Source organism: Suillus fuscotomentosus (assembly GCF_016647785.1).
Source record: "Suillus fuscotomentosus strain FC203 chromosome Unknown F5891scaffold_7, whole genome shotgun sequence".
NCBI classification, from domain to species: domain Eukaryota; kingdom Fungi; phylum Basidiomycota; class Agaricomycetes; order Boletales; family Suillaceae; genus Suillus; species Suillus fuscotomentosus.
The window spans coordinates 935,196-956,452 of record NW_024539519.1 but is presented as its reverse complement, the minus strand read 5'-3'; the positions used below and the strand labels follow the sequence as shown (position 1 = coordinate 956,452).

The window sequence follows — 21,257 nt, the reverse complement described above, 5'->3', positions numbered from 1 at the left end:
GCCGCACGACCCGCCCCCCCCAAGTGTGTACGGTTGAATAATTGCTGTGTAAAAGTTGCTGACGCTGTTTATTCTTCTGACAAGGCTTCAACGTACAATCGAGGTCATCTTATGAAGGCGTACTTGCCCATCTTTTGAAACAACCTTTGTTATTCAGTACAGAATCGGTAGGCCGAATTCACATAGAAGCTCCTGGGCTCAGAGCTTGAGCCGCAGGCGCGACCAGCTGAGGATTTCACAATGGAGGTCTTGAAGAGACATTGCCGTCACGATAGTTCAGTAATGATCTGGTGTATGGATGCCTCAGATCATGAGTTCTAGTGTTATCGGCAGATCGCTAATGTTCTAGTTCCCTTCGCCATGAAAGACAACAGTGCTTCCTGCAGCACTCGACTAACGCATAATTCTCCATATAAAAATCAGGACGTCCTGGTTCCAAATTCCTACAACCATAACTAATTTCGCTACTCCAGCACAAGAAAAAGCCTAACGTCACACTAATAGCCAGCGTAGCCGAGGGTATTGGACGCGATATTGCCCCAGTGCGGCTTGTAGAGGACGGACTTGACATGGCCATCACAGAGTTGAATCACAGTGCACGAAGCTCGACGTTGCGGACGAGGTGGAGGCACAAGGGAGGCGGTGTGTTGTCTTGGAATGTGATGTGTCACCAGAGGGGGTCCAGTACATGGTGCAGACTACGGAGAAAGAGTTCAACAGTTTGAACGTGGTGGGTGCCTCGTTAGCTGCAAACCTGCTATTAACGGTGTTCTAGATGGTGGCGAATACCGGTCAGATCATTGTGAAGTCTGTGGTTGACTGTAAATCAGCCCCGTCTTTGATACGCTTTTATGGTGACCGTCATACCCCTAAACTTCGATTGGATCTTCAACGTCCATGTGCGCGGGATGTTCCTGTGTTTGCAACCAAGGTTATGATCGAGCGGGGGCATTGCGGGAGGCACGACCCTTGGTTCTTTTGTATTTGGATGATGGTATCCTTTCTTGTCGTAGGTGCTTTGTTAGCATGAAGGAAGAAAAGAATGCCGTTGACCAGCGTTTTCTGTGCATCGAAACCTACCATCCAATCATTTACCCAGGTGCTCGGTGTGTAGTCAAGAGGTTTTATTACTTCATCTCTCATTTTTCCGTTCTTATTTCTCAGCGAGTGAAATCGGATCACAAGGCATCACCGTAAACACCTATGCCGCACCTGAGCAGTCGATATGTGTCTCCGTAAGTCATACTGCATCATGTTATTTTCTCTGTTACCATAGTCTCCCTACCTTCCATCCACCTCCCATCTCTTTGTTAGTTTATGCATCCCGATACTGATACGGTCTCCAGTGCAAGACTTCGCCGAGGCATTCGCGAGACAGTTGGGGTTTCCTGATGACAGGACATTTATTTATCCAGGATGTATGTGTCAGCATTCCTCTCGTGAGGTGAGCTTTCCCACTCCTTTCAACCGCTTTCCAGTACCAAACAAACGCAATGGTGTCGTTCCTTGCCACAAAAAACTCCGTTTATATCACTAGCCAGACGATCATAATTGATGGCAGAATATTAATCATGTACTTCTGGTTGTGAGAACTGCAGCAATGTAACTTGTTTGCAAAACACTTTTGAATCCAAAAGTGAAACTGTTCCAATGATCATATCTTCACTTGCCTTCCTACAGCGCGCCGTTTGCGGGTTCATAAGCACATTTTGGGCCCTTACAGCTGTGACCAACGACTCGCCAGTCACCAGGATTCAAGATCAAACATGACGTTCATCGATCACATCAAAGACTCGAGTCAGCTGCCGTGCATCCATCCACATGGGGCAAACTTCATCCGCGAGTTTTGGCGAAACTTGGTCCTGTGCTTGATGGGTGTAATCGTCGCGGCGCATCTTTCACAGGCGACAACTCGGTAGGGATTCCTAGGCCGAGTTCACCCTGCGGGTGATTGAACCCCAAAGTTTCAGCGGATCATCAACTAGAGAAACGTGTAACGCACCTGGTCCCAGTGAAACACTGGAGGCTGTTGTTGCGTAGAAGGGAAGATGCCTACATTGAGCTTCCGTTTCTTCTTCTTAGGTGCCGGATCTTGGTCGTCTTCTGCAGCACTATCTGCAACAGCAGCAGATTTTGATGTCTTTGTTCGTAACGACTCCGCAGCTTTCTTCTGGTTCTTGGCTTCGGATTCAAGAGTACGTTTCTTTGGTGCCTTATCATTTGACGCGGAGGGGGCCTTTTTTGCTCGTGCATGCTTTGCTTTCTCTGCTGCAGGTTTTTCATCGGCACTGTCTTCCTGATGTGCCTTTCGTTTACCTTTCGCTTTGGCGGAAGGCTCAATTACTTCAATGTCACTGTCAGCTGGCTTCGAGCGCTTGACTGGTTTAGGTCTGGGTCTGGGTTTCGGGCGAGGTTGATCAGCCTCCTCCTCTGATGCCACAAGGATAGGAGGAGACGTCGTTTTGCTCTGGATTATCGTGCGTTGAGATATGGTATAGGCACATGAAATTTTCCCCCACCTTTGGAGCAGCGGATGTTTTGAGTGCAGTCAGCTGAGCCTTCAAGTCTGATATCTCTTGCTCAAGTTTTTCTGCTGCCTTTTTCGCATCTGTAGCCTCATCATCAGCCTGTTTCAGGAGCGTGCTCTGCTCTCCGGCTTCGGTCTATAAACAATCAATCGCTTGAACATACAGCGTGACAGCTAGAGGAAATCTGACCTTCCACTCATGGAGGACTTCCTTGAGTTTAGTGGTGCGACCTTTCTCCTTCTCGAGCGCTTTATCACGTTCTTGGATCACTGCATTCGCTTCCCTTAATTGAGCCTCTAACTCGACGTTCTTCTTCCGCGATATCTCCAGATCTGCATCATCACCTTTCTTCAAGCCTTGCCAATTGTCAAGTTGACGTTGCAACTTAGCATTATTATCCTTGTGATCCTCAAGCTCTCGCTCGAGTTGAGTCACCCTTGCTTGTAGACCATCACGTTGCACAGTTATCCGGGAAAGTTTGGACACATTTGTAACACTCGTCGCGTCTGCGTCTGCTTGGGCTTCTCGTAGTCGACGCAGTTCATCCTACTAGTAAGTTAGACCATCGGTCAAGATTGGTACTGAAGGAGCAGACCTCGACATCTTCGCGTTGCTTGTGAGCTGCTACAATTTCGTCCGACTTCAGCTTCAGCTCGGATGAAAGCGTCGCGTCTCTTGTTTGTAAGTCGAGGATAGTCTTCTGGTACTGTTGATCACGAGATTTAAGCAAAGACTCTGTTTCAGCCACTCGAGAGTCGAGATCTGCCTGAAGGTCCTCCAATTGACTTTCCAATTCTGCCTCCCTAGCCTGGAACATGGTGATCTTGTAATCCCTTTGTATACGTGCAAGCCTCTCGCGCCGTGCAATTGCGCGCTCCTTGAGCACTGCGATTCGTTCGTCGTCCAGAGCGTATGCCGTTTTGAGATGAGCAATCCTATGGCACGCCTGTAAAGCATCGCAACCAACGTGCCACTCCTTCTGCTCTGCTTGCCATTGTTGTTTAATGGCATTGACAGTGTCCTTGGCGCGAGTTTGTTCAAGACTGAATTCATCGTTTAGCTTCTTGATGGTGTGTTCCAAATTCCGAGTCTTCTGCACTAGGTTCTCTATGTGACCTTTCTGTGATGCGACCATCGCGTCGTGTGGAGCGAAGGGAGCCGCTGTTCGCACCGGAGTTGGTGCCCTCTTCAAAGTGGGTTGCGGCATCAACTGTGTGCGCTACATTAGATCGAAATGAGGCGTTTAAGGAGAAACGTTCCAACCAATACTCGTGAAGGAGTGCCAGATGATGATTGTTATTTAAGAAGTTCGTGGTCACTGGTGAAGTAAAGGAATTGTCAATGATTTTGCTCGCCTGAAACTTTACATAAAGTCAGTAGCTTAGTTGTGATTGTACTTATAGCCAACACGTGATATTCTTCATCGGTTCATCGCCGCCATGGCCAACTCGACGCTTTGTCTTTGCTCCGGCTTACGAGTGCCGTGACTTCAAAGCTTCAAGCTTCGAGGCCTAGTGCAACGCAATCACACGTACCAATCTCTCAATGTCATCCAAACTAGTTCTAGCGCAAAATGGTCATCCTGCGGACAGTTTTTCTGATGGTACTAAACCTTACGAAGACTGGCTCTGAATGCGTCAGTGGTTGCTGTGCGTAGTGCCATAGACTTCCGGTAGGCATTGGGTCGTCTGGAAAGTTTGCGGGAGTATCAAGGGAGTATACTTTTTATCATGTTGGAACGGGACTCCGCTTCTCTGTGTCGTCAGTGCTTCAAATGCATGTCCTAGGATGACGATGGGGCCATGCTTTTTGCGAGGATAGCCGCATTCTTGACAGCTAGGTTTACCCTTTGGAACGGTTATTGAACTACTATCGCACAATCAAGTTGGAGCAGATTGCAGCTGTATTAGGCTCTGCCCTGCATTATAACTTGCCATAATTCAGTGATATATTGTCATACTATAGACAAAGAAGAAATCGAAGGTGAATCAGCAAACTCCCTGTCGCTCGTAGCAGCCTCTCGTGCTCTTACCAAACAGGATGCTCTCAGTGAACTCCGAGTCATTGAGAAAACTGTGCAAGCACATTACAATGCCCTTGAATTCCTGAAATCGCGTCCTGAGGCATATAACGCCTATGTCGCGTTTTTCGATGGGTATATCAAATTCCATACTTCCTTTGGAAGGTACAAGCTGGAGGAGATCATGTCTGAGAGGTCGTCTTCTTTATGAATACATCTTGAGTGCTAGCTATCATGTTTACCACTTGCAGTAATCCATCTCTATATCTGCCAGGCGCCATTAGACTACCTGTCCCTCGAGCTTTTGTTGCTCCCTCTAGTTTTGAGGGGTTTCATGAGAAGGTGTGCATTTTTCCAATGTACTTACCTCCGGGTTAATTCAATGATTTACTAGTCAATGTCGTGCGAACTAGTTTATTGACCTGACAAGGAATAAGAAGGTGATACCATACTTATGGCACTTAGGATTCGATCCGAGATTCAATTGTTACTTTTCCTATGCGATTGAACAGTATGCGAGCCAACTTCCGCGAGCAGCGAAGTCCCCGACTCCACGAAGTGGGATTGGTGCGGCTGAAATGATTCCCCTTTTTTAAGAACTTGGGTTTGGGCGTTCTCTCATCACGCCAGGTTGGTTGCATAACATCCATATCCCCCGTCTCTATTGTAAGTCATCTCCTGTAGTTGTCACATTTTTGCTTATTGTTTTCTTAGATCTCTCGTAATTGTGTCGGTGATTTTGCGAAGCGCATTTGATGACGGCTTACCTGGGTTCCCATAATCAGTACATATACTATCGCTGATGTAGTGACTCATCTCCAATTGGCGCCTTCGCTTCAACAGATTTCAACAGTATGACAGACTGCCCACGAATCTAGTAGTCGACGATCCGGCCTGATCAAGGAAGTCGGGAATTGGCGGCTCACCGCTATGATATAAGAATAATGTTGAATGCATATGACTTGGCCTCACAGTGCTTGCCCAATCATCTTCACATGGCATATGTTAATGCTTATCAACCTCCCCCTCCCGTGAAACCTGCTTACGGACCTCATGGTCCCGTCCCCTATGACATCAACGTTGCCATTCCCCTCGACTTCACTCAGCTGGAGTCCCCGCGTCTGAAGCTAACGCCTTTCGTACCATCCATTCACGCTGCGAAATATCATGCAGCAATTTCAGACCCTGTGCACTTCTACCGTTACTATCCCTTTCCCGGCATAGAAGATCCAGAGTCGTATCTGCTGTTCATGGACTCCTTCGTGCGCCAGAACACGTATAGTGTCCTCTTCGCGATCATCGACAAAACATCCTCAGACCCAGACTATCCGGAGTGGGGAGGGAAGCTCGCAGGAACAATTGCACTCCTCAATCATTCACCGACAAACTTATCGGTGGAGATTGGGGTTCTGTGTATCCTGCCCGAATTTCAGCGTACACATGTCGCAACGCATGCAGTAGGAATACTCCTCAAGTACTGTTTTGCCATGCCCTCTACATCCCAGTCTGAATCTGGCTTGGGGTTGAGAAGAGTACACTGGTATGCGCATCCGGATAATGAGCCATCCCTGAGACTTGCTGCTCGCATGGGGCTCAAACGCGAAGGAACTTTGAGATGGGCTTGGGTGTTGCCTGCCGGGAAGGTACTCGGGAAGACACCTAGGAAAAACGATATGCTGGCAGGACCAGGGAGAGACACGGCAATTATGGCTGTGTCATGGGAAGACTGGGAGGACGGAGCAAGCGAAATTGTGACGACGCAAATGGCCCGGATGGAATAATACACGGGTAGTCAATTCACGCCAAGGAATGTAATAGACAAATTCTCCTAAAATATATAGTAGAAACAATGATGGTATACATAGCACTGGATAACATACGCGGGAATTAATGGTCATCTGCGATCATGGTCCATGTAGTTGAATGAATCCATCCTCTGCCATGCCTCTTGCTGACCTTCTCCTCACATCTGGAGACATGCTGGCACCCATACTGTCTCTCATACCCATCCTTGCAGGAGAGGCCCCATCCGCTCCAGGACCGTAGAAGTGATTGGGTGGAATGCCATTGAATGGGACATTCGAGTAACCTCCAAGATTGGGATGACGTGGAGCCACTTGAGACATGCCCGGCGATGCATATGGGTAGTTATGATTTGATGAGGTCGAGTGATTTCGAGTAATACGAGAAGGATCGTGTGCACGAAAGTCGGGAGGCTGCATTGAAGTTCGAGCAGCATTCTCCTCCTCACGTTGCTGTTTCTGGTACTCCATCAGTGGGGACGAGTTATAATATAGGTCAGACCCTTGGTCTACATGAAATCTGAACAATTTTCAATTCCCTTTGAATACGACATGGCTGTACGACGCACTGTTGAGTTCCAACGTCCCATTGTGGTCCACGTTCAGCACGGGCTGTAATAAGCAACGAGTTCCACTCCGATGCAGACTCCTAAATAGAACGCTCCCAATGTTAAAGTGGTTGTGCAGGCAGTGCAGCATGGTACTCACGATAGCCTGGGCTATATTATTTGAGTCATAGTTTGGCTGGTGAGTAGCCACACGAATTTTCTCTTTCCTAGCCAGCGCTTCAACATGCGCAGAAAATTTTGCGCCTATCCTTTGGGCACCGTGACGCGGAACTTTGATTCTGATGGCTTTTGCTGGCTTCCCAGGTGACATGGCGAGTACGGCAAGGGATAAGGAACTCGAGTCTCGGGCTATTATCCGGCGGAAGATGCCGACAATGTCCTCCCGGCTTAGTTCAGCTGATACTATCATCATGATAGCCCTACCTACGCGAAGAGTTCTGTGACTGCACCTTACTTCTTGTGATCCATTTGCCATCGAAGCACTCCTTCGTGCATTATGCAGCACGTGTTGTATGCAGCCTATATGTCAGTCGACTTCTACTCGTGACTTTACTTATGCGGAATGGCCATTCCGCGGAGGGGCTGCCGATCAGTGGACCGGTAAGTTCTTGCTGAACGATTATGCTGAATCATTGCGTGCGCTTTTACTTGGTCACGAAATTCTTTCCCACATATTACAACAATATTTTCTTTTCTGATCAGTGTGAGGCCAGCGCTCAGCGCTCAAGAATGCGCAGCATGGTGTTTACATCGATCCCTACCTTATTCAACAGTATACAGCCTGCACAGAATTCCGAGTCCATTTGCCCTACAGTCGATGTCGGGTATGCGACATATCTCGGCAACCGGACATACTCAAATACGGTGGCGTACCTCGGGATACCGTATGCTGAACCTCCTGTAGGTAATCTGCGCTTCCGTGCAACTGTTCCTCTGAACACTACGCGTGTGAGTGAAGAGGCCAACTTGAACGGGGATGCAGTGATCAACGCGACCTACTACCCTGACTTTTGCATCCAAGGAACAACGGGTGGTATTTGTGGTTGCTTTCCTAAACTATAGGTTTCTCTGACATTGTGGCCCAGCTGGGGATGCAGGAGGAGCAGGATCAGAGGACTGCCTAAACGTCAACATCTACTCACCCTACGGTGCCCAAGAAGGCGACAACCGTACGTTTTACTATAGACATCCTGTTGTACGTTTCTCACCACTCTAATGGATCTATGTAGTGCCTGTGCTGTTCTACATCCATGGCGGAGGTAAATTTTCAAGGATTACATTTACCGGACCGAATTGCTTAATCTCATTGCGACAGGTTATATCTTTGGGAACCCACGCAACTGGCCATTTGATAACTGGGTCTATCAAAGTCCGAATGTCATTATCGTGTCTGTTTATTACCGTCTTGATTCTTTTGGCTTCCTAGCCACCCCCGAATTCGCCAACAGTACGTACGGCGACTTTAACGCGGGGTTCAAGGACCAGGTCCAGGCACTCAAATGGGTCAAATCATACATCAGTAAATTCGGCGGTGATCCGACCAAAGTGACCATCAACGGTCAGAGCGCCGGTGGTAGCTCCGTGGAGCTACACATGATTGCCAACGAGGGCGAACAGCTTTTTTCTGGCGCTATTGCGCAGAGCGTCTTTAGGTCGCCTCTTCCCACTCCTGAGCAACAGCGGGTATGTGAATCGCCCTACCGAGATGAGCGCCACATCTGATGCCCATGGACAGCCCCTCTTTCAATTCTACGCATCATATGCAGGGTGTGGAACGGGCTCTGTGGCAGAGCAAATGACATGCCTCCGCGGTGCAAGCGTTAGCGCGCTTGCACGGTCACAAGATGCCGCAGCTCAAGGAAAATTGTGAGTTTTGCCCACTCTACCTGAGGCACTCGTTTTCGCAGCTGATAGGTGGTAGTTCCGGGTTGTACAATGTATTCCGCCCTGTCTTGGACGGCGTGCTGATTACTGGATACCCTACGTTAAAGTTTCAACGCGATGAGTTTGCTCATGTTCCACTTATAGTTGGGTATGTTGGCATCTGAGTTATTTTGGTGCCTTACTACCGCTAACAACACCATTCTATAGCGCAACCTCCAACGAGACTCTTTCTGGCGGGATGAACATCTCTCTGGCACTTCAGGAATTTTTTCCGTCACTGACAAACGCTAACATTCAGGAATTCCTGCTTCTATATCCAGTAGATGAATTTGATTCTTTGAGTCAGCAACTCCAGGTGGCCACTGGTGAACCTGAATTGAGATGCGGTGTGAGTTTGAGCCTCACTCCGCCGAGCCACTCTTGAGTCGTGCTAACAGTACGCATCAGCGCCAGGCCATGGGCGGCCCATCTTCGCTATATTCCAATACTTGGACTTATCGGTACAACACACCTAACCCGACGAGTGGTAGCGATCTTGTCTCGCATGCTGCGGAGAACTGGATGATGTTTGATGGCACTAACACCGGGTGAGTTTCCGACACCCAGTCCATCTAACTAAAAGCACAGGCTCATTGAGAAATGGCATTCTAGTTTCAATGGCTCCACGACATTTACACCACAGACGCCCACCGAACTCGCGTTTGCTTCCGAACTCATTGCTTACTGGCTTTCCTTCGTGCGTGCTGGCAATCCGAATACTTACAAGCTGGACAAGTCTCCGGTGTGGGAGCAGTACACCGAGTCCAACCCAATGCGGATGGTTCTGATGCAGGACCCACAAAATCTGACGAATGTGAGTGGTAGCTACATGGAGGGACAGCCTGTTGCAGAGGCTGCCAGGTGTGCATTTGCAATTAGCAAGGTGAAAGCTTTTGAAAATTAGGCAGGATCATAGTGACCTGTCCAACTCATTTACCTTATACCTAAAAAAATGTCAATTAGAGTGGTGGATCACCCTCACCCTTGATGATATTAGTGCCGAACTCACGAGAACAACCGAACGGGTGCTAGGCTAAACCCGATAGATTGCAAAATCCTCTCCAGACTCAGACTCACACTACGTATGTGGGAGTCGGTTCATTAATGTTTCCGACTCATACGTAGCGTCACGTATGTCGATGACGCATTGCACGGACTCCACTGGAGATGCCCGCAGTTTTGTTGGCGTCCATAGTAGCTATGTTTATCCTTCTACGAAATAGTATTGACCGACTCCATCGGATCTATTAATAAGCTACAGCATTATGAGCATGAACTAGATGGTCAAGAAACTGCTAAGAGCATACAAAAAATAAACTTCTGGGGCCACCCAGACATTACAAGTGCTGTTGATGTCATTGATGTTCCAGAAGATGTGAGAATACGATCTCCTGCAGCTTGGGGGATACAATATCTTGTTCCCGGTGTGGTACTCGTCCACACAACAAAGGAAAGGCAACAAACATGTTTATTTCACGAAGTGGGACAGTGTATTCCAATACTGGTAAAGCTGGACGTCATCATGATGGAGCCCAGAACCATGAGTTTCCTAGAAACTCGACAGTGTCGCTAGTGATTAATTCTGGAATGTGCTAAAAATTGTCGTATTTGAAGGTAACGGAGAAAACACTCCAAAGACAGCGAAGCTGGATATCAAGAAGGGGCTAGAACCATTAGGGTACAGTAGGTTGCTGTAAGGGTGTTGGAGAGCTCGGAGAATTGGATTGGAGAGTGGATAGGTACAAGTGGTGGGGCCCGGTGTACTTGGTGCTGGAGCAGCTGTGGGAAATAATGAGGGACAGCGGGTGACCCGTTAAAGGGGCACCCCTGCGCAGCGTGCACCTACCCCACACTGACATCATTGCACCGCTCCCTGCAGTTATAAAAGACACCAGGTCCATATTACATTGTATTCAGTTTTCCCCATTACACAAACATTACACAAACATTATGTGGTTCACGCACGATTCTGAAGAGTCTAAAGCACACTCGGAGGTAAGCTGCAATAATGTGTTACGTCGACTAGTCATCTTGACGATCTGTAGGTGACTGGCGGACACAGCGCCAAACTGAGCCATGAGCTCATTGCCGCCGCTGCGTCATACGAGGTTTGTCTTTCATGCACGTCGAGCATGATGTCGTTATCGATCACATCCTAGGCTGCAAAAGCGTACGAGAAACATATCCAGAAGAACGGAAAACCCGCAAACCACGCGAAGGCCGTGGAACTGCTGTGAGTATCCGCAGAATGGTCTGGAGATAATCTGACAAAAACTCTTCGTAGCGCGGGGCTGACGGGTGCCTTTGTTGACCGCATTGCAGAGACCAAGGGAATGGACGCACTCGAAAAGGAAAAAGCCAAGCATGCAGGTGCGATCTCCAAGCCTTGAAGTATACAACGCCCTGGATCATTATTTTTGTAGCACATGAACGAGCTAAAAGCTCCCTCGAGAAACACGGAGAATTTTGAATCAGCCATAGTGGCAGGTTGAATGTATACGACGGACTGGGTAGCACGATGTACAATATAACCTAAATGTATCGCTTAGTGGATCAAATTCCAGAATGTGTAACTTATGGCTTGCAGTATCCTACAATACCTGAGTTAAAACCACGTTGGAACATATTACACTCACCAATTTAGCACTACCGGGTTTGAAACCATTGTCCATCCACGATAGCGGAGGACTTTCAAGTTAACGTTGAACACAGCGACAACTTCAGTGAACTATGAAAGCGGTGTCGCCTATTTTGGCCATTCCAAAATAAGGATCAACAAGTACAAAGAACGCGTAAACACGGTCTTCCTCCATTGATCCTTCGACTTGTCATCGTGGAAGTAGCACCATATTGGTCTAGATACGTTCAAGTCGAGTTACATACAAGGCACCGTGCAAATTATGCCCCGAACTTCTGCTTCTCTTATTCCCTCAGCACCTGGACCGTCGACTCCACTCACAAACTCGTATACTTATCATTCTTCAACACCTACAGCACCGGGACCATATATCCTTGGTGTTGATGAAGCCGGTCGTGGGCCTGTACTTGGCCCGCTTGTTTACGGTGTTGCGTACTGCCCTGTATCTTGGAAGACCGACTTAGAGCAGCTGGGCTTTGCTGGTAAACATCATCTCTCAAGTGCTCAACTACATTCTGACATGAGCCGTATCTTCTACTAGACTCAAAAACACTCACTCCGGAAAAGCGAGCCCAATTGTTAGGTGTACTTAACTCTGAACCCCAGAATCTCGGATGGTCTGTCCGAGTCATCAGGTACACACATCCGAAGTCCTATCTTTTGTGAGACTTCTCATGGTGGCTAGCCCACAAGCTGTATCAGCTGGGATGTTGAGGATCCCGCCAACAAATCTTAACAAGCAATCCCAAGATGCAACCGTATTGCTCATACGCGACGCTCTTCAGCGTGGACTCCAGTTGTCTGAGGTTAACATGCGTGCTGTGTTTTCGAATGAATACTAAACCATCCTCTGCTTAGGTATACGTGGACGCACTTGGAAACACAACTACTTATGAAGCGTATCTTTCCTCACAATTCCCGGGCATCAATTTCACCGTGACAACGAAAGCAGACTCAAAATTCAAGATTGTAGGAGCAGCCAGTGTGGCGGCAAAGGTGACAAGGGATGCATGCGTCGATGGGTGGACCTTCGAAGAACTAATTGAAGAAGACGAAAATGCAGCAAGGAACGCTCGGAATGAAAACTGGAACAGAGAATTCGGAAGTGGCTATCCATCAGGTTTGTCATTGAGTTGCAGGAAATTCTGCGTTCTTGCTTGACACAGTTACAGATCCAAAGACTCAAATTTGGGTAAAGAACTCACTCGACCCTACTTTCGGTTTTCCGTCGATAGTCCGGTTTTCGTGGACGACTGTAAAAGTCATACTGGAGAAATCTGCTCACCCTGTAAAATGGTAATGATGTTGTCTTTCACTGTCCAATACCCAACTTCATCTGTCCCTTTTCACAGGATTGACGAGGGACAAGAGTCATTAATGAAGGCATTCGAGGGCGGGAAGGGGAGAGAGAAAGACCGGTGCATTGTCACCAAGGACCTTGGAATTCAGAGTATCGGAATGCTATAAAAGCGCTTTGTATAGCATGACACCACATTACTACATCCCTTCTTCCCAACCTCCCGCGGCCAGTTTTGTTGTTTTTCCGACGACAATAACTGATTCGAATTCTGGAAGCAATGTTCGCTCGGTCACCAGCCAACCTCGCCCGCCCACGAAATGGGGAGGCTGACCATTCCATAAATAATTTAGGTGATGATAAAGCTATGTCAGCCGCTATGCTGCACAAGTGCTTATATGCCAGCAGCAGTAGGTAGTACTGCTCTTATACCCTTTGCAACCCGACCGCCGAGTCGTTCGCGAACAAGTCCGCCACTGTCCTTACTCGTCAGCGCTCGCGAAAATGTCTTCCATTCTGCACACCTTTGCCCTCTTTCTTCGCAAATTCTCGTCATTCGTTATAGGACTGTTCCACTTGTTCTTCGGTCTCTTTACCCGTGGAAGGCAAGCGACTCAGGAATCCAATACACCAGGAACTGAGGGCCGGAGCTTCTTCACTATCGTTCAACTTGTTTCATCCCAGAAGCCGAAAGGGTTGAAGCCTTTCGTGCTGCCAAAGAATGTCGTCTTGCGGCAGCTTGAAGAAGCCAGATGTAAGACTACCCAAGGCCGAGAGATGGCATCGTCGACAAATTTCAGTGACCCGGAGCTTGGTCGTTGTAATGTCGTCAATCTTCGGGGATCTCCACAACTATCTCATCCCCTGTTCGATCGCCCGGAATTACCTATGCCTTCGTTTTCTCCTCTCTCATCCTATGCATTCCCGAAGCATTATTCCGATGAATATGTGTTCCGCAGCTCTTGGCCACCTATCTTGGGCACGCAGCTACAGCCCGGCAAGAACTCGCTTCCCTGCGATGCAGACCTATCAACATCCCTGTCATCTGCTTCCCTCAAAGTATGGACCAGTTCTCCTCAAGGCAAACAATTGCGCTCGCCTACTCATCCGAACTGCTCCTACTCGCCGAGTGCAGGAGAGAATCGGTTCGCTTCTCCATTCGGTGACAGAGGCAGCACATACTTCGCTCCATACTTCAAAGGTGTCCCTTCTGTCGCATCTGCATCTGATCTACTCGACTTCTCGGTCTACACTAGCTCCCCGCGTGTCAACGTGGATTACTCCTCCGCCATTGATGCTTCCGGTGACATCCAGCCGCCGGAGAAACTGAGGTTCAAGAGCTCTACTATGATCTACGACCCCGCTATCCGAGAGGTGTTCACGCTACGTCCTAGCTACGGCACACGTACTCCGGGGAGTGGAGGACGCAACTTCCGGAAACTCGTTTCATCCACACCCTCTTTGTCATCGATCTCATCCGTTTCCGACTGGTCGCCGTCCGGTCTCTTTACAAGTGTGGGTGAACGAACATCTTCCTCTCCTTGCACGACGCACACAAGATCCGTCTCGGCTCTGTGTATCTCCGGTTCTTGCGACCTGCCCGATGCTGAAATTGGCGGGAATCACCCTAGCTCCGTTCCACGGGTCTCTGTCCGCCATGTAGGATTTTCTGCGAAGAAGAGCATCGTTCCAAACACCGTGTCTTGCCCTGACATACCTTATTCTATCGTTCGTGCCACCACTGGTGAGGGTGAAGTTATCATTTCTTAGTACTGTATAGTTGTAGTTGATTGTGACGTGAAGTTTGTATGATCATTTCCCAGACATATCAAGAGTAGCTATATAACATGAGCGGATGTTCGTGAGTACAGTTTGAGTGGACATCAGATATCGTTAGCATAAAAACATCGAGGGTAGGAAAGCTGGTATACAAGAAAGAAAGAGCAGTTTACAACACTAGAACCAGCTTTAACCAGGTGTAGAGATAACTGAACCTTAGAACATTGCATCGAGCTTTTCCGTGTCAAATCCTTTCTGTCGAGGCACGAAGAGACAAGGGAAAGGCAATGGATAGCTGAGGAGGTATTAGGATCAGAAATGCACACAAAGAAGAATCTTACGAAGTAATGCCCGCAGTAAACTTTGGATTTACATTGATTTCGTTGCCTTGCTCGTCTTTGCATTTCTTGATATCAAAAATAGCAAGGATCGAGACCATAGCAGACCAGATGGATGCATCCGCGATATATCGCCCAACGCCTTTATGATGTCACGATCAGAATCATTACCACGATGAGGCAAATAGAGCTCAGCGAGACTGACAAATTCTGCGACCCGCACCAAATGCAACGTTTATGGTGTCATCATTCAGCTTGCCATCAGCGCCAAAGAAACGCTCGGGTTTGAATTCTTCTGGGTTGGGATACTTGGCTTCGTTGTGTGTGATCGCCCTTTGATAATGATCAGCGGGAAAAAACTTCATCAATGGCAAATGCTCACCATGTGTTCGTTATAATTGTAGCCCCTGATGTGTGTCAATCGACAAGCTACAAATTCTCAAATATGTCGCACCTTGCGGAATGAAGTATCCGTTATAGACATCATCATTTGTGGCAGCGTGGGGGATGCCTGTGTCATTCATATTTAGTCCGTTACTCACAACATATAGTCCGTACGATACATACTTAATGGTACAGCGGGATGCCACCGGAGAACTTCGCGGAGAACAGCCTCGACATAGGGCAGTGATGCTCTGTCCTCGAAATTCGGCAGCCTGACCGAACCGACCACAGAGTCGATTTCGGCTTGTGCGCGCGCTTGTACTTCCGGGTTTTGTAGCATCGTCAAGATGAAAATAAACATAGTTGATGAAGTCTGAGAGAAAAACTGTTAGCAATATTTTTGTAAGCGCGATATGGCTTACTGTCTCCGAGGCAGCTGAGAGGGAAACAATGGTGTGAGGAATCAGCTTGAGATTATAAAATCGCATCAACATACCCGCGAAGGCAGTCACGGCGCTCTCTTTGATTGCCTTGACATACGTCTCAGACGCATTTTGATCTTCGGCTTTTCTCAGAGAGTCAGCTACCATAGATGGAGATGCCGAGCCTGACGCCTAGTTCACCTCGGATGAGATGGATGACTGGTGGTAAGAGATGCTAGAACCTACCAAATTCTCTTGGACGTACTGAAACGGCGCCTCAATCATCTCCTTGGCATACTTCGTGGATAAGACAGCTGTCCGCTTGAACGAAGCTCCAGGGAACCAGGATGGCACGTGCTGCACTGCATGTCTGTGAGACATCAAGTAGGCACAAAAGAGTAAAGAAGCTCACAAAATGGGAATGCGCCAAGGAAAGCAGCAACCTCAGGTTTGATAGAAGACACCGCTAAGTCGACAGCCCTCTCGACAATGGTAATGATGGGGTCGTCCCTTCGGCCAGGTTCGTAACCGTAAACGACGGACATAATAATAGAGACTGAGTGCCTGATCTGCGAAATCAGTATCAAAATAGTACACAGTGTATCAATCCACCTACGTCTGCACATGCGCCCTCCAGTTGACTGGGTCTTCAAGCAAGTTGCTCAACAACTCTCGTCCCTTGCGAAGCTGCATTGGTTGATATGTAAAAGCTGCTTCTGGACGAAATGCTTGGTGAAACAGCCGTCGGTGGAGCCTCCAACGATCATTATACTTGATCATGACAGAATTAAATGACCAGCCAACACTGCCGTGACTCGGTAAATCTGACAATTGCATGCGAGGTTGAAATTGCACGTACAAGTCATTCGTCAGGCACAGGATGCCAGGTCTGTCGGAGTAGTTGTTGGAGCGCCTCTCCAATAGGTCCCTGGCGACTTTCTCAGTATTGATCAAAATGATTTCCTGGTTGAGCAGACGAGAGTACACCAATTCGCCTTGAAATCAATCGCGAGGATTAGTTTTGTGTGTACTGCAGAACCACGTCCAATGTCTCACCGTACGTAGCACCCCAGTGTGTGTATGTGACCCAAGGCTCATCAATCTTGAGACCAAGCACGTTACCCACTATTGGGAGTGGCTTGGGACCTGGAGGAAGGGGAAGGCCTCCCGGGTTTCTCTTTTTACGTGACCACCAGCTAAGTAAGCCATATGCTATCGCAGACATGGCAGCAAGAGCTGGGATACGATAGTCCGATGATGTAGACATGAAGATGGGGACCTGAAAAAAGGTGAGGGCCAGAGAAGAAAGAAAAAGAACTCGCGCTTCATGTGCGCCTTGGTAGTCCGGCTAAGTAGGAAAAGATGTGCATGTTGACACCCCGACTTCGAAACCATACAGTTGGTACATGATTGTGTGTGCAAGATCTGAGTACTTAGTGTGTATTGACGCCATTTCAAATTGCCTCGAGGCCTTCATAGTAATCATATACCCGCATATGGGCCGATATGGATCAATTTTTACATAATCGGTAAGTAAAATATCTCGCACAATAATTCAAGCAGGTAAGTAAATGCAGTGTACTTGTCGACTCAGAGGATACATACGCCTACTGTAATGGAACTAACAATATTTACTGGTACTCGTTATGCAGTATTAGTAGTGCTAGAACTTATTCGGTCCAAAACGCAATCAAGGCATGTAATTGATATCTCCTTATAAATACTAACGAGCATCCCTTTAAGGACTAAAAAATAACAAGATATGCTAACCAAATTGGGAACCACCCACAGATGACTAATGAGGCAGCGCACTCGTAAGTCGCCAACATACAGCCTGAGTTCTCTGTGCTCTGCTCCTCCAGTACTCTCTTATTATTCATCATTCTAATCCACAACGTCAATGGAAGAAAGTATCAGTCTTGAGGAGACGAACAAGATTCGTATCTCTCTCGGTCTCAAGCCTCTCACAGATGATTCTGCACCAGTCGACGACAAAGAGAAGCAAGCAGAAGATAATTATGCAAAACAGCGCGAGCGACAGGCGAAAGAGAAGGAAACAAAGTATTTACATGGTTCGTTTCTGAGTATACGACTTGTTCTGATTGACGTCTCTCTTTTCCAGGCAAATATTTGACCGGATAGCGAAGTGAGTTTCGATTCATTTATACTGGCTCTTCGGCCTCGGCCAACAATTTTTGCTCATCTTTCAATCACAGGGTGAGGAACAGACGAGAACTCCATGCTTCCCTCAAGGGTACAACACTTGGTGATCCCGACGGCGATACAGAAGATACCCTGAAGTGGATCAAAAAAGCCAAGAAGCGCGACAAGGAGCTGGCGCAGAAAAGGCAGCAAGAGCTTGAGAACTTGGACAGAGCCTTTCAGGGTGATGAATATACGGAAAGTGCGTGCAGGCCCTAACATAAAGAATGACTTGCCTGATGGTCTATCCGCAGAGGATTTGGTTGGTCTCAAGGTCAGCCACGACTTTGAAGACCTCGGAGATGGCGATGCCCGTATTCTCACATTGAAAGATAGCCGCATCCTTGACAATGAAGGTGCGTCTGCTGCGAGCCTTACTCTAACGCTGCTGTTCCTAATTCCACCCATCTAGAGGATGAACTTCAGAATGTTGAGATGGCCGAAGAAGAACGCACTCGCAAAAATAATGAACTGAAGATTAAAAGACGGGATTACACCGGTTACGATGATGATGAATTCGGAGATGGCAAGGCTGGAATGAAAAGATCAATTTTGGCGAAATATGACGAGGATATTGAAGGTCCTAGGGAAACTGTACGTATGTCTAACCCACAACGCTCCACCACAATTGATTATTTGCCTATCTTTCAGGATTTCCGTTTGGGCAATTCTGTTACGTCTACTACGATTAGTGGCGTTCAGGCGAAACAAGAACTAGCAGGCGTAAACAAGTCTTTACTGTCGATAGATTACGCCAGTCAGTTTTTATCTTTGCTTTGTCCCTTGCCTTTTGTTGATATATCCGGTTTCTAGAAAATTTGGAAACTCGTGATTACCTGCAAGAAGGAGATATAGGTTTCAAGAAGCCGAAAGTAAGCGATATTCAGGTCTTTTGATTGATAAAACTTGACATTCATGTTTATTAGACCAAAAAGAAACGTTCATCACGTCGCGCCCCCATTGATGGCGATGAGAATATTATGGAGATTGATGTTGATGAGAAACCGATTGTGCCTAGGCCACGTGAGTTAGACGCCAACTTTGTCGATGACGATGAGCTACAAGCTGCACTTGCTCGGTCCCGAAGAGCGAAGATTCACAAACCCAAGAAGTTATCTCCGGAAGAGATTGCTCGTAAAGGTAAGCTAGGCTGATTCCTTCTGAGCGCTTGAGAGTGACTGTTTTTAGTCGCAGAAGAACGTAACCGAGAGCAATCGAGCCAAGCAGATGATACTTTACAGATGGACGACGCAGAGGATGGCGATGCCAATGGTTTGACATTCGACGATACCTCGGAATTCGTTCGGGCTATCTCGTACAACACGACTGTAGTGAAGTCAGAGCCTGCAGAGGAATCAGTAGAGCCCACCCTTGCCAAACAGATATCACCCTCTGACCTTCCAGTGGCTGCAGGCGACGAGGCACTCGACGAAATTGAAGCTGGTGAGGTTGTTAAGGAAGAAGAGTACGAAGATATGATGGAAGTCATCGCTGAAGCGGAGGCGAAAACTGCCGCAGTAAACGACGACGTCGAGGTTGGGACATCAGGGGAAAAGATGTTTGGCTCTGGTATGGCGGCCACTCTTTCACTTCTTCGGCAGCAGGGTGTACTGGCGATGCCATCGGTAGATCAGACCTCGCGAGAGTCTGTTCAGTTACATAGGGATCGATTCCTCGCTGAATATCGTCATCGACAAACCCAACGGGAAACGGATCGCTTACAGTCTCGGAGTGGTAACAAAGACCAAGCGACTCGAGAATATGAGAATCGACTCCGAGAACAGCAAGAGGCTCGCGCACAGCTGGAGCTATTCAAGGACTACAAGCCTGACGTGGAAATTGTCTATTACGACGAGTATGGCCGTGTGCTAACCCCAAAAGAGTCATGGAAAGCATTGTCCCACAAATTCCATGGCAAGGGATCCGGGAAGATGAAGACGGAGAAGAGGCTGAAGAAAATTGCGGAGGAGAAGAAGCAAGCTGCTATGGCAAGTGGTGATACCCCCCTTAGCATGAACCGTGCCTTCCAGATCCGTCAGGAGAAAACTGGCCAAGCTCACTTCGTACTGTCTGTGGGTAACAGAGGGTACGTTCATTCTGCGTCTGTCCCCTTATTGCCTCTATAATTGCAATACGTATAGTGCTGTCCCTCAAGCGTCCGAGTTCTTGGACCCTCAGCCGCTGTCAAAGGGCAAGACCGAAAAGACGAAGAGCAAAAAGAAGGACTCAGGGAAGGCCGGTGCTCCATTGCTTGAATCCACTGGTTTCATGACGCTGCCGGCGCCGCATTTGCAGTCCCACCTCAATTCTCAAAGCCCTGCCCCATCTGGATTTTCATCTGTTATGCCTCCTAGTGGATCGAACTCGCCCCCAGTTATGAAGCCAGGCTTTTCTCGTATATCGTCAGCTGCAGATACGCCGACACAAACAGGTACTCCTGTGCCGTCAGACCGGACGAAGGTGGCCTTTGGCTTTGGAGCGAAGAGGAAAGCAGAGGACTTTATGGATCTACCTCCCTCCAAGAGACGATGAGTTTAATTAATATTTTGGTGTAATTATTTCCTGCTCTCGTTTATCACTTTCGGAATATATGACATAGGGTGCCCATAATCTCGTGAACTCCTTCGCTCATGATCGTTGAAATTTGTCCTTGTTTGAGTACACGAGGAGCTTGTCTGTGAGCAGCGGAAACATGTGTTCGACCCATTAAACAATTCTTTCAGGACACCTCACGGAACGAATTGATGTTGAGGACATAAGAAGTAGACAAAATGACAATCTAGAATCACTGGGTGCGTGGCATCATTCATGTTCAAGTCCAAGCACTTATTTTTGTTACAGCAGCGGTTGCAAATGTGCTCCATCACACCTATGAGAAAGGTGCTACATTGATGGAGCCAGGACAAGCCAAAGCCAAGTTTCTCTAGCATCTCGTCAGACCATCGTGCGTCTCGTTACTACGTTTGTACCGCTCCGCGCAAGTGCTACAAGTCTGGGTCGTACAACTTACAAAAGAAGCTAGCATTATGGAGCGCCAACAAAAGTATATACAAGTGAATTGTTGAAATTATGGGGTACAAAGGAGCTCGAGTGGAGCACGCACATGGTGTCAACACGAATTGGTTCTGCGGGATCAAATCACTGCGTTCTTATGATATGTAGATGAAAGTAATGCAGTGTACATATCTTGAGACTCCATGATGCAGCCACCAACTTGAATAGGTGAATCGAGATAAAAACAAATTGTGCTCCCAACAGCTCATGCAGTGCCCATTCTGCATGCTATGATGAGTATAAACAATGCCTACAACAGGTATCACATTCAAAAGCTGTGGTCTGGCTTGAAGGACCACAT

At 47.8% G+C, this 21,257-nt stretch overlaps 9 protein-coding genes across 9 annotated transcripts; 6 read left to right on the top strand and 3 right to left on the bottom strand.

Moving 5' to 3' along the window:
* Window positions 1-1,583: 1,583 nt before the first annotated feature.
* F5891DRAFT_691895 (uncharacterized protein) lies at window positions 1,584-3,944 on the bottom strand. The gene is made up of 6 exons (XM_041372819.1): window positions 3,792-3,944; window positions 3,124-3,738; window positions 2,718-3,074; window positions 2,520-2,663; window positions 2,003-2,467; window positions 1,584-1,941 (listed from the first exon to the last, which is right to left on the bottom strand). Exons 2-6 carry the CDS (start codon window positions 3,733-3,735, stop codon window positions 1,834-1,836), a joined length of 1,686 nt encoding a protein of 561 aa, XP_041231054.1. The 5' UTR covers window positions 3,736-3,738; window positions 3,792-3,944; the 3' UTR covers window positions 1,584-1,833.
* A 1,599-nt stretch (window positions 3,945-5,543) lies between these two features.
* F5891DRAFT_943750 (acyl-CoA N-acyltransferase) lies at window positions 5,544-6,329 on the top strand (the record flags this gene model as incomplete). The annotated part of the gene is made up of 1 exon (XM_041374500.1): window positions 5,544-6,329. One exon carries the CDS (start codon window positions 5,544-5,546, stop codon window positions 6,327-6,329), a length of 786 nt encoding a protein of 261 aa, XP_041231053.1.
* Window positions 6,330-6,452: 123 nt separating this feature from the next.
* F5891DRAFT_943893 (uncharacterized protein) lies at window positions 6,453-7,229 on the bottom strand (the record flags this gene model as incomplete). The annotated part of the gene is made up of 3 exons (XM_041374509.1): window positions 6,453-6,870; window positions 6,920-6,999; window positions 7,059-7,229. The coding sequence occupies 3 exons, from the start codon at window positions 7,227-7,229 to the stop codon at window positions 6,453-6,455; spliced, it is 669 nt and encodes a 222-aa protein (XP_041231052.1).
* Window positions 7,230-7,657: 428 nt separating this feature from the next.
* On the top strand, window positions 7,658-9,746 carry F5891DRAFT_943943 (Alpha/Beta hydrolase protein; the record flags this gene model as incomplete). The annotated part of the gene is made up of 9 exons (XM_041374513.1): window positions 7,658-7,952; window positions 8,005-8,088; window positions 8,149-8,178; window positions 8,235-8,602; window positions 8,655-8,785; window positions 8,841-8,951; window positions 9,011-9,191; window positions 9,251-9,390; window positions 9,455-9,746. The coding sequence occupies 9 exons, from the start codon at window positions 7,658-7,660 to the stop codon at window positions 9,744-9,746; spliced, it is 1,632 nt and encodes a 543-aa protein (XP_041231051.1).
* Window positions 9,747-10,637: 891 nt separating this feature from the next.
* Window positions 10,638-11,543, top strand: F5891DRAFT_1009506 (uncharacterized protein). The gene is made up of 5 exons (XM_041360595.1): window positions 10,638-10,837; window positions 10,888-10,950; window positions 11,002-11,075; window positions 11,127-11,212; window positions 11,266-11,543. Exons 1-5 carry the CDS (start codon window positions 10,793-10,795, stop codon window positions 11,310-11,312), a joined length of 315 nt encoding a protein of 104 aa, XP_041231050.1. The 5' UTR covers window positions 10,638-10,792; the 3' UTR covers window positions 11,313-11,543.
* A 126-nt stretch (window positions 11,544-11,669) lies between these two features.
* F5891DRAFT_691771 (ribonuclease H-like domain-containing protein) lies at window positions 11,670-13,087 on the top strand. The gene is made up of 6 exons (XM_041372817.1): window positions 11,670-11,962; window positions 12,022-12,115; window positions 12,166-12,286; window positions 12,339-12,600; window positions 12,653-12,776; window positions 12,833-13,087. Exons 1-6 carry the CDS (start codon window positions 11,743-11,745, stop codon window positions 12,945-12,947), a joined length of 936 nt encoding a protein of 311 aa, XP_041231049.1. The 5' UTR covers window positions 11,670-11,742; the 3' UTR covers window positions 12,948-13,087.
* F5891DRAFT_691764 (uncharacterized protein) lies at window positions 12,832-14,659 on the top strand. Its single transcript, XM_041372816.1, has one exon. The coding sequence runs from the start codon at window positions 13,282-13,284 to the stop codon at window positions 14,545-14,547; it is 1,266 nt and encodes a 421-aa protein (XP_041231048.1). The 5' UTR covers window positions 12,832-13,281; the 3' UTR covers window positions 14,548-14,659.
* F5891DRAFT_1009500 (cytochrome P450) lies at window positions 14,569-17,130 on the bottom strand. Its single transcript, XM_041360594.1, has 13 exons — window positions 16,757-17,130; window positions 16,560-16,695; window positions 16,317-16,505; window positions 16,113-16,264; window positions 15,947-16,062; window positions 15,775-15,892; window positions 15,701-15,714; window positions 15,462-15,651; window positions 15,349-15,405; window positions 15,277-15,301; window positions 15,100-15,227; window positions 14,898-15,036; window positions 14,569-14,851 (listed from the first exon to the last, which is right to left on the bottom strand). The coding sequence occupies exons 1-13, from the start codon at window positions 16,965-16,967 to the stop codon at window positions 14,773-14,775; spliced, it is 1,554 nt and encodes a 517-aa protein (XP_041231047.1). The 5' UTR covers window positions 16,968-17,130; the 3' UTR covers window positions 14,569-14,772.
* A 383-nt stretch (window positions 17,131-17,513) lies between these two features.
* F5891DRAFT_1009496 (SART-1 family-domain-containing protein) lies at window positions 17,514-20,534 on the top strand. Its single transcript, XM_041360593.1, has 10 exons — window positions 17,514-17,761; window positions 17,823-17,846; window positions 17,917-18,104; window positions 18,157-18,258; window positions 18,315-18,496; window positions 18,554-18,659; window positions 18,716-18,774; window positions 18,829-19,042; window positions 19,091-19,988; window positions 20,044-20,534. The coding sequence occupies exons 1-10, from the start codon at window positions 17,601-17,603 to the stop codon at window positions 20,432-20,434; spliced, it is 2,325 nt and encodes a 774-aa protein (XP_041231046.1). The 5' UTR covers window positions 17,514-17,600; the 3' UTR covers window positions 20,435-20,534.
* The last annotated feature ends 723 nt before the right edge of the window (window positions 20,535-21,257 follow it).

Bases quoted from the DNA above. Each gene is read 5' to 3' on its own strand.
- F5891DRAFT_691895 (XM_041372819.1), bottom strand. From the start codon at position 3,735: ATGCCGCAACCCACTTTGAAGAGGGCACCAACTCCGGTGCGAACAGCG. The intron at 2,468-2,519 runs GTGGGGGAAAAT...ACGATAATCCAG, and splicing joins AAACATCCGCTGCTCCAAAG to AGCAAAACGACGTCTCCTCC. The intron at 1,942-2,002 runs GTGCGTTACACG...AATCACCCGCAG, and splicing joins CAGTGTTTCACTGGGACCAG to GGTGAACTCGGCCTAGGAAT.
- F5891DRAFT_1009506 (XM_041360595.1), top strand. From the start codon at position 10,793: ATGTGGTTCACGCACGATTCTGAAGAGTCTAAAGCACACTCGGAG. The intron at 10,838-10,887 runs GTAAGCTGCAAT...GACGATCTGTAG, and splicing joins AGTCTAAAGCACACTCGGAG to GTGACTGGCGGACACAGCGC. The intron at 11,213-11,265 runs GTGCGATCTCCA...TTATTTTTGTAG, and splicing joins GGAAAAAGCCAAGCATGCAG to CACATGAACGAGCTAAAAGC.
- F5891DRAFT_691771 (XM_041372817.1), top strand. From the start codon at position 11,743: ATGCCCCGAACTTCTGCTTCTCTTATTCCCTCAGCACCTGGACCGTCG. The intron at 12,287-12,338 runs GTTAACATGCGT...TCCTCTGCTTAG, and splicing joins GTGGACTCCAGTTGTCTGAG to GTATACGTGGACGCACTTGG. The intron at 12,601-12,652 runs GTTTGTCATTGA...ACACAGTTACAG, and splicing joins CGGAAGTGGCTATCCATCAG to ATCCAAAGACTCAAATTTGG.
- F5891DRAFT_691764 (XM_041372816.1), top strand. From the start codon at position 13,282: ATGTCTTCCATTCTGCACACCTTTGCCCTCTTTCTTCGCAAATTCTCG.
- F5891DRAFT_1009500 (XM_041360594.1), bottom strand. From the start codon at position 16,967: ATGTCTACATCATCGGACTATCGTATCCCAGCTCTTGCTGCCATGTCT. The intron at 16,506-16,559 runs GTACGTGCAATT...GAGTCACGGCAG, and splicing joins CTGTGCCTGACGAATGACTT to TGTTGGCTGGTCATTTAATT. The intron at 16,265-16,316 runs GTAGGTGGATTG...TTCGCAGATCAG, and splicing joins TGGAGGGCGCATGTGCAGAC to GCACTCAGTCTCTATTATTA.
- F5891DRAFT_1009496 (XM_041360593.1), top strand. From the start codon at position 17,601: ATGGAAGAAAGTATCAGTCTTGAGGAGACGAACAAGATTCGTATCTCT. The intron at 18,775-18,828 runs GTAAGCGATATT...CATGTTTATTAG, and splicing joins TAGGTTTCAAGAAGCCGAAA to ACCAAAAAGAAACGTTCATC. The intron at 19,043-19,090 runs GTAAGCTAGGCT...GACTGTTTTTAG, and splicing joins GGAAGAGATTGCTCGTAAAG to TCGCAGAAGAACGTAACCGA.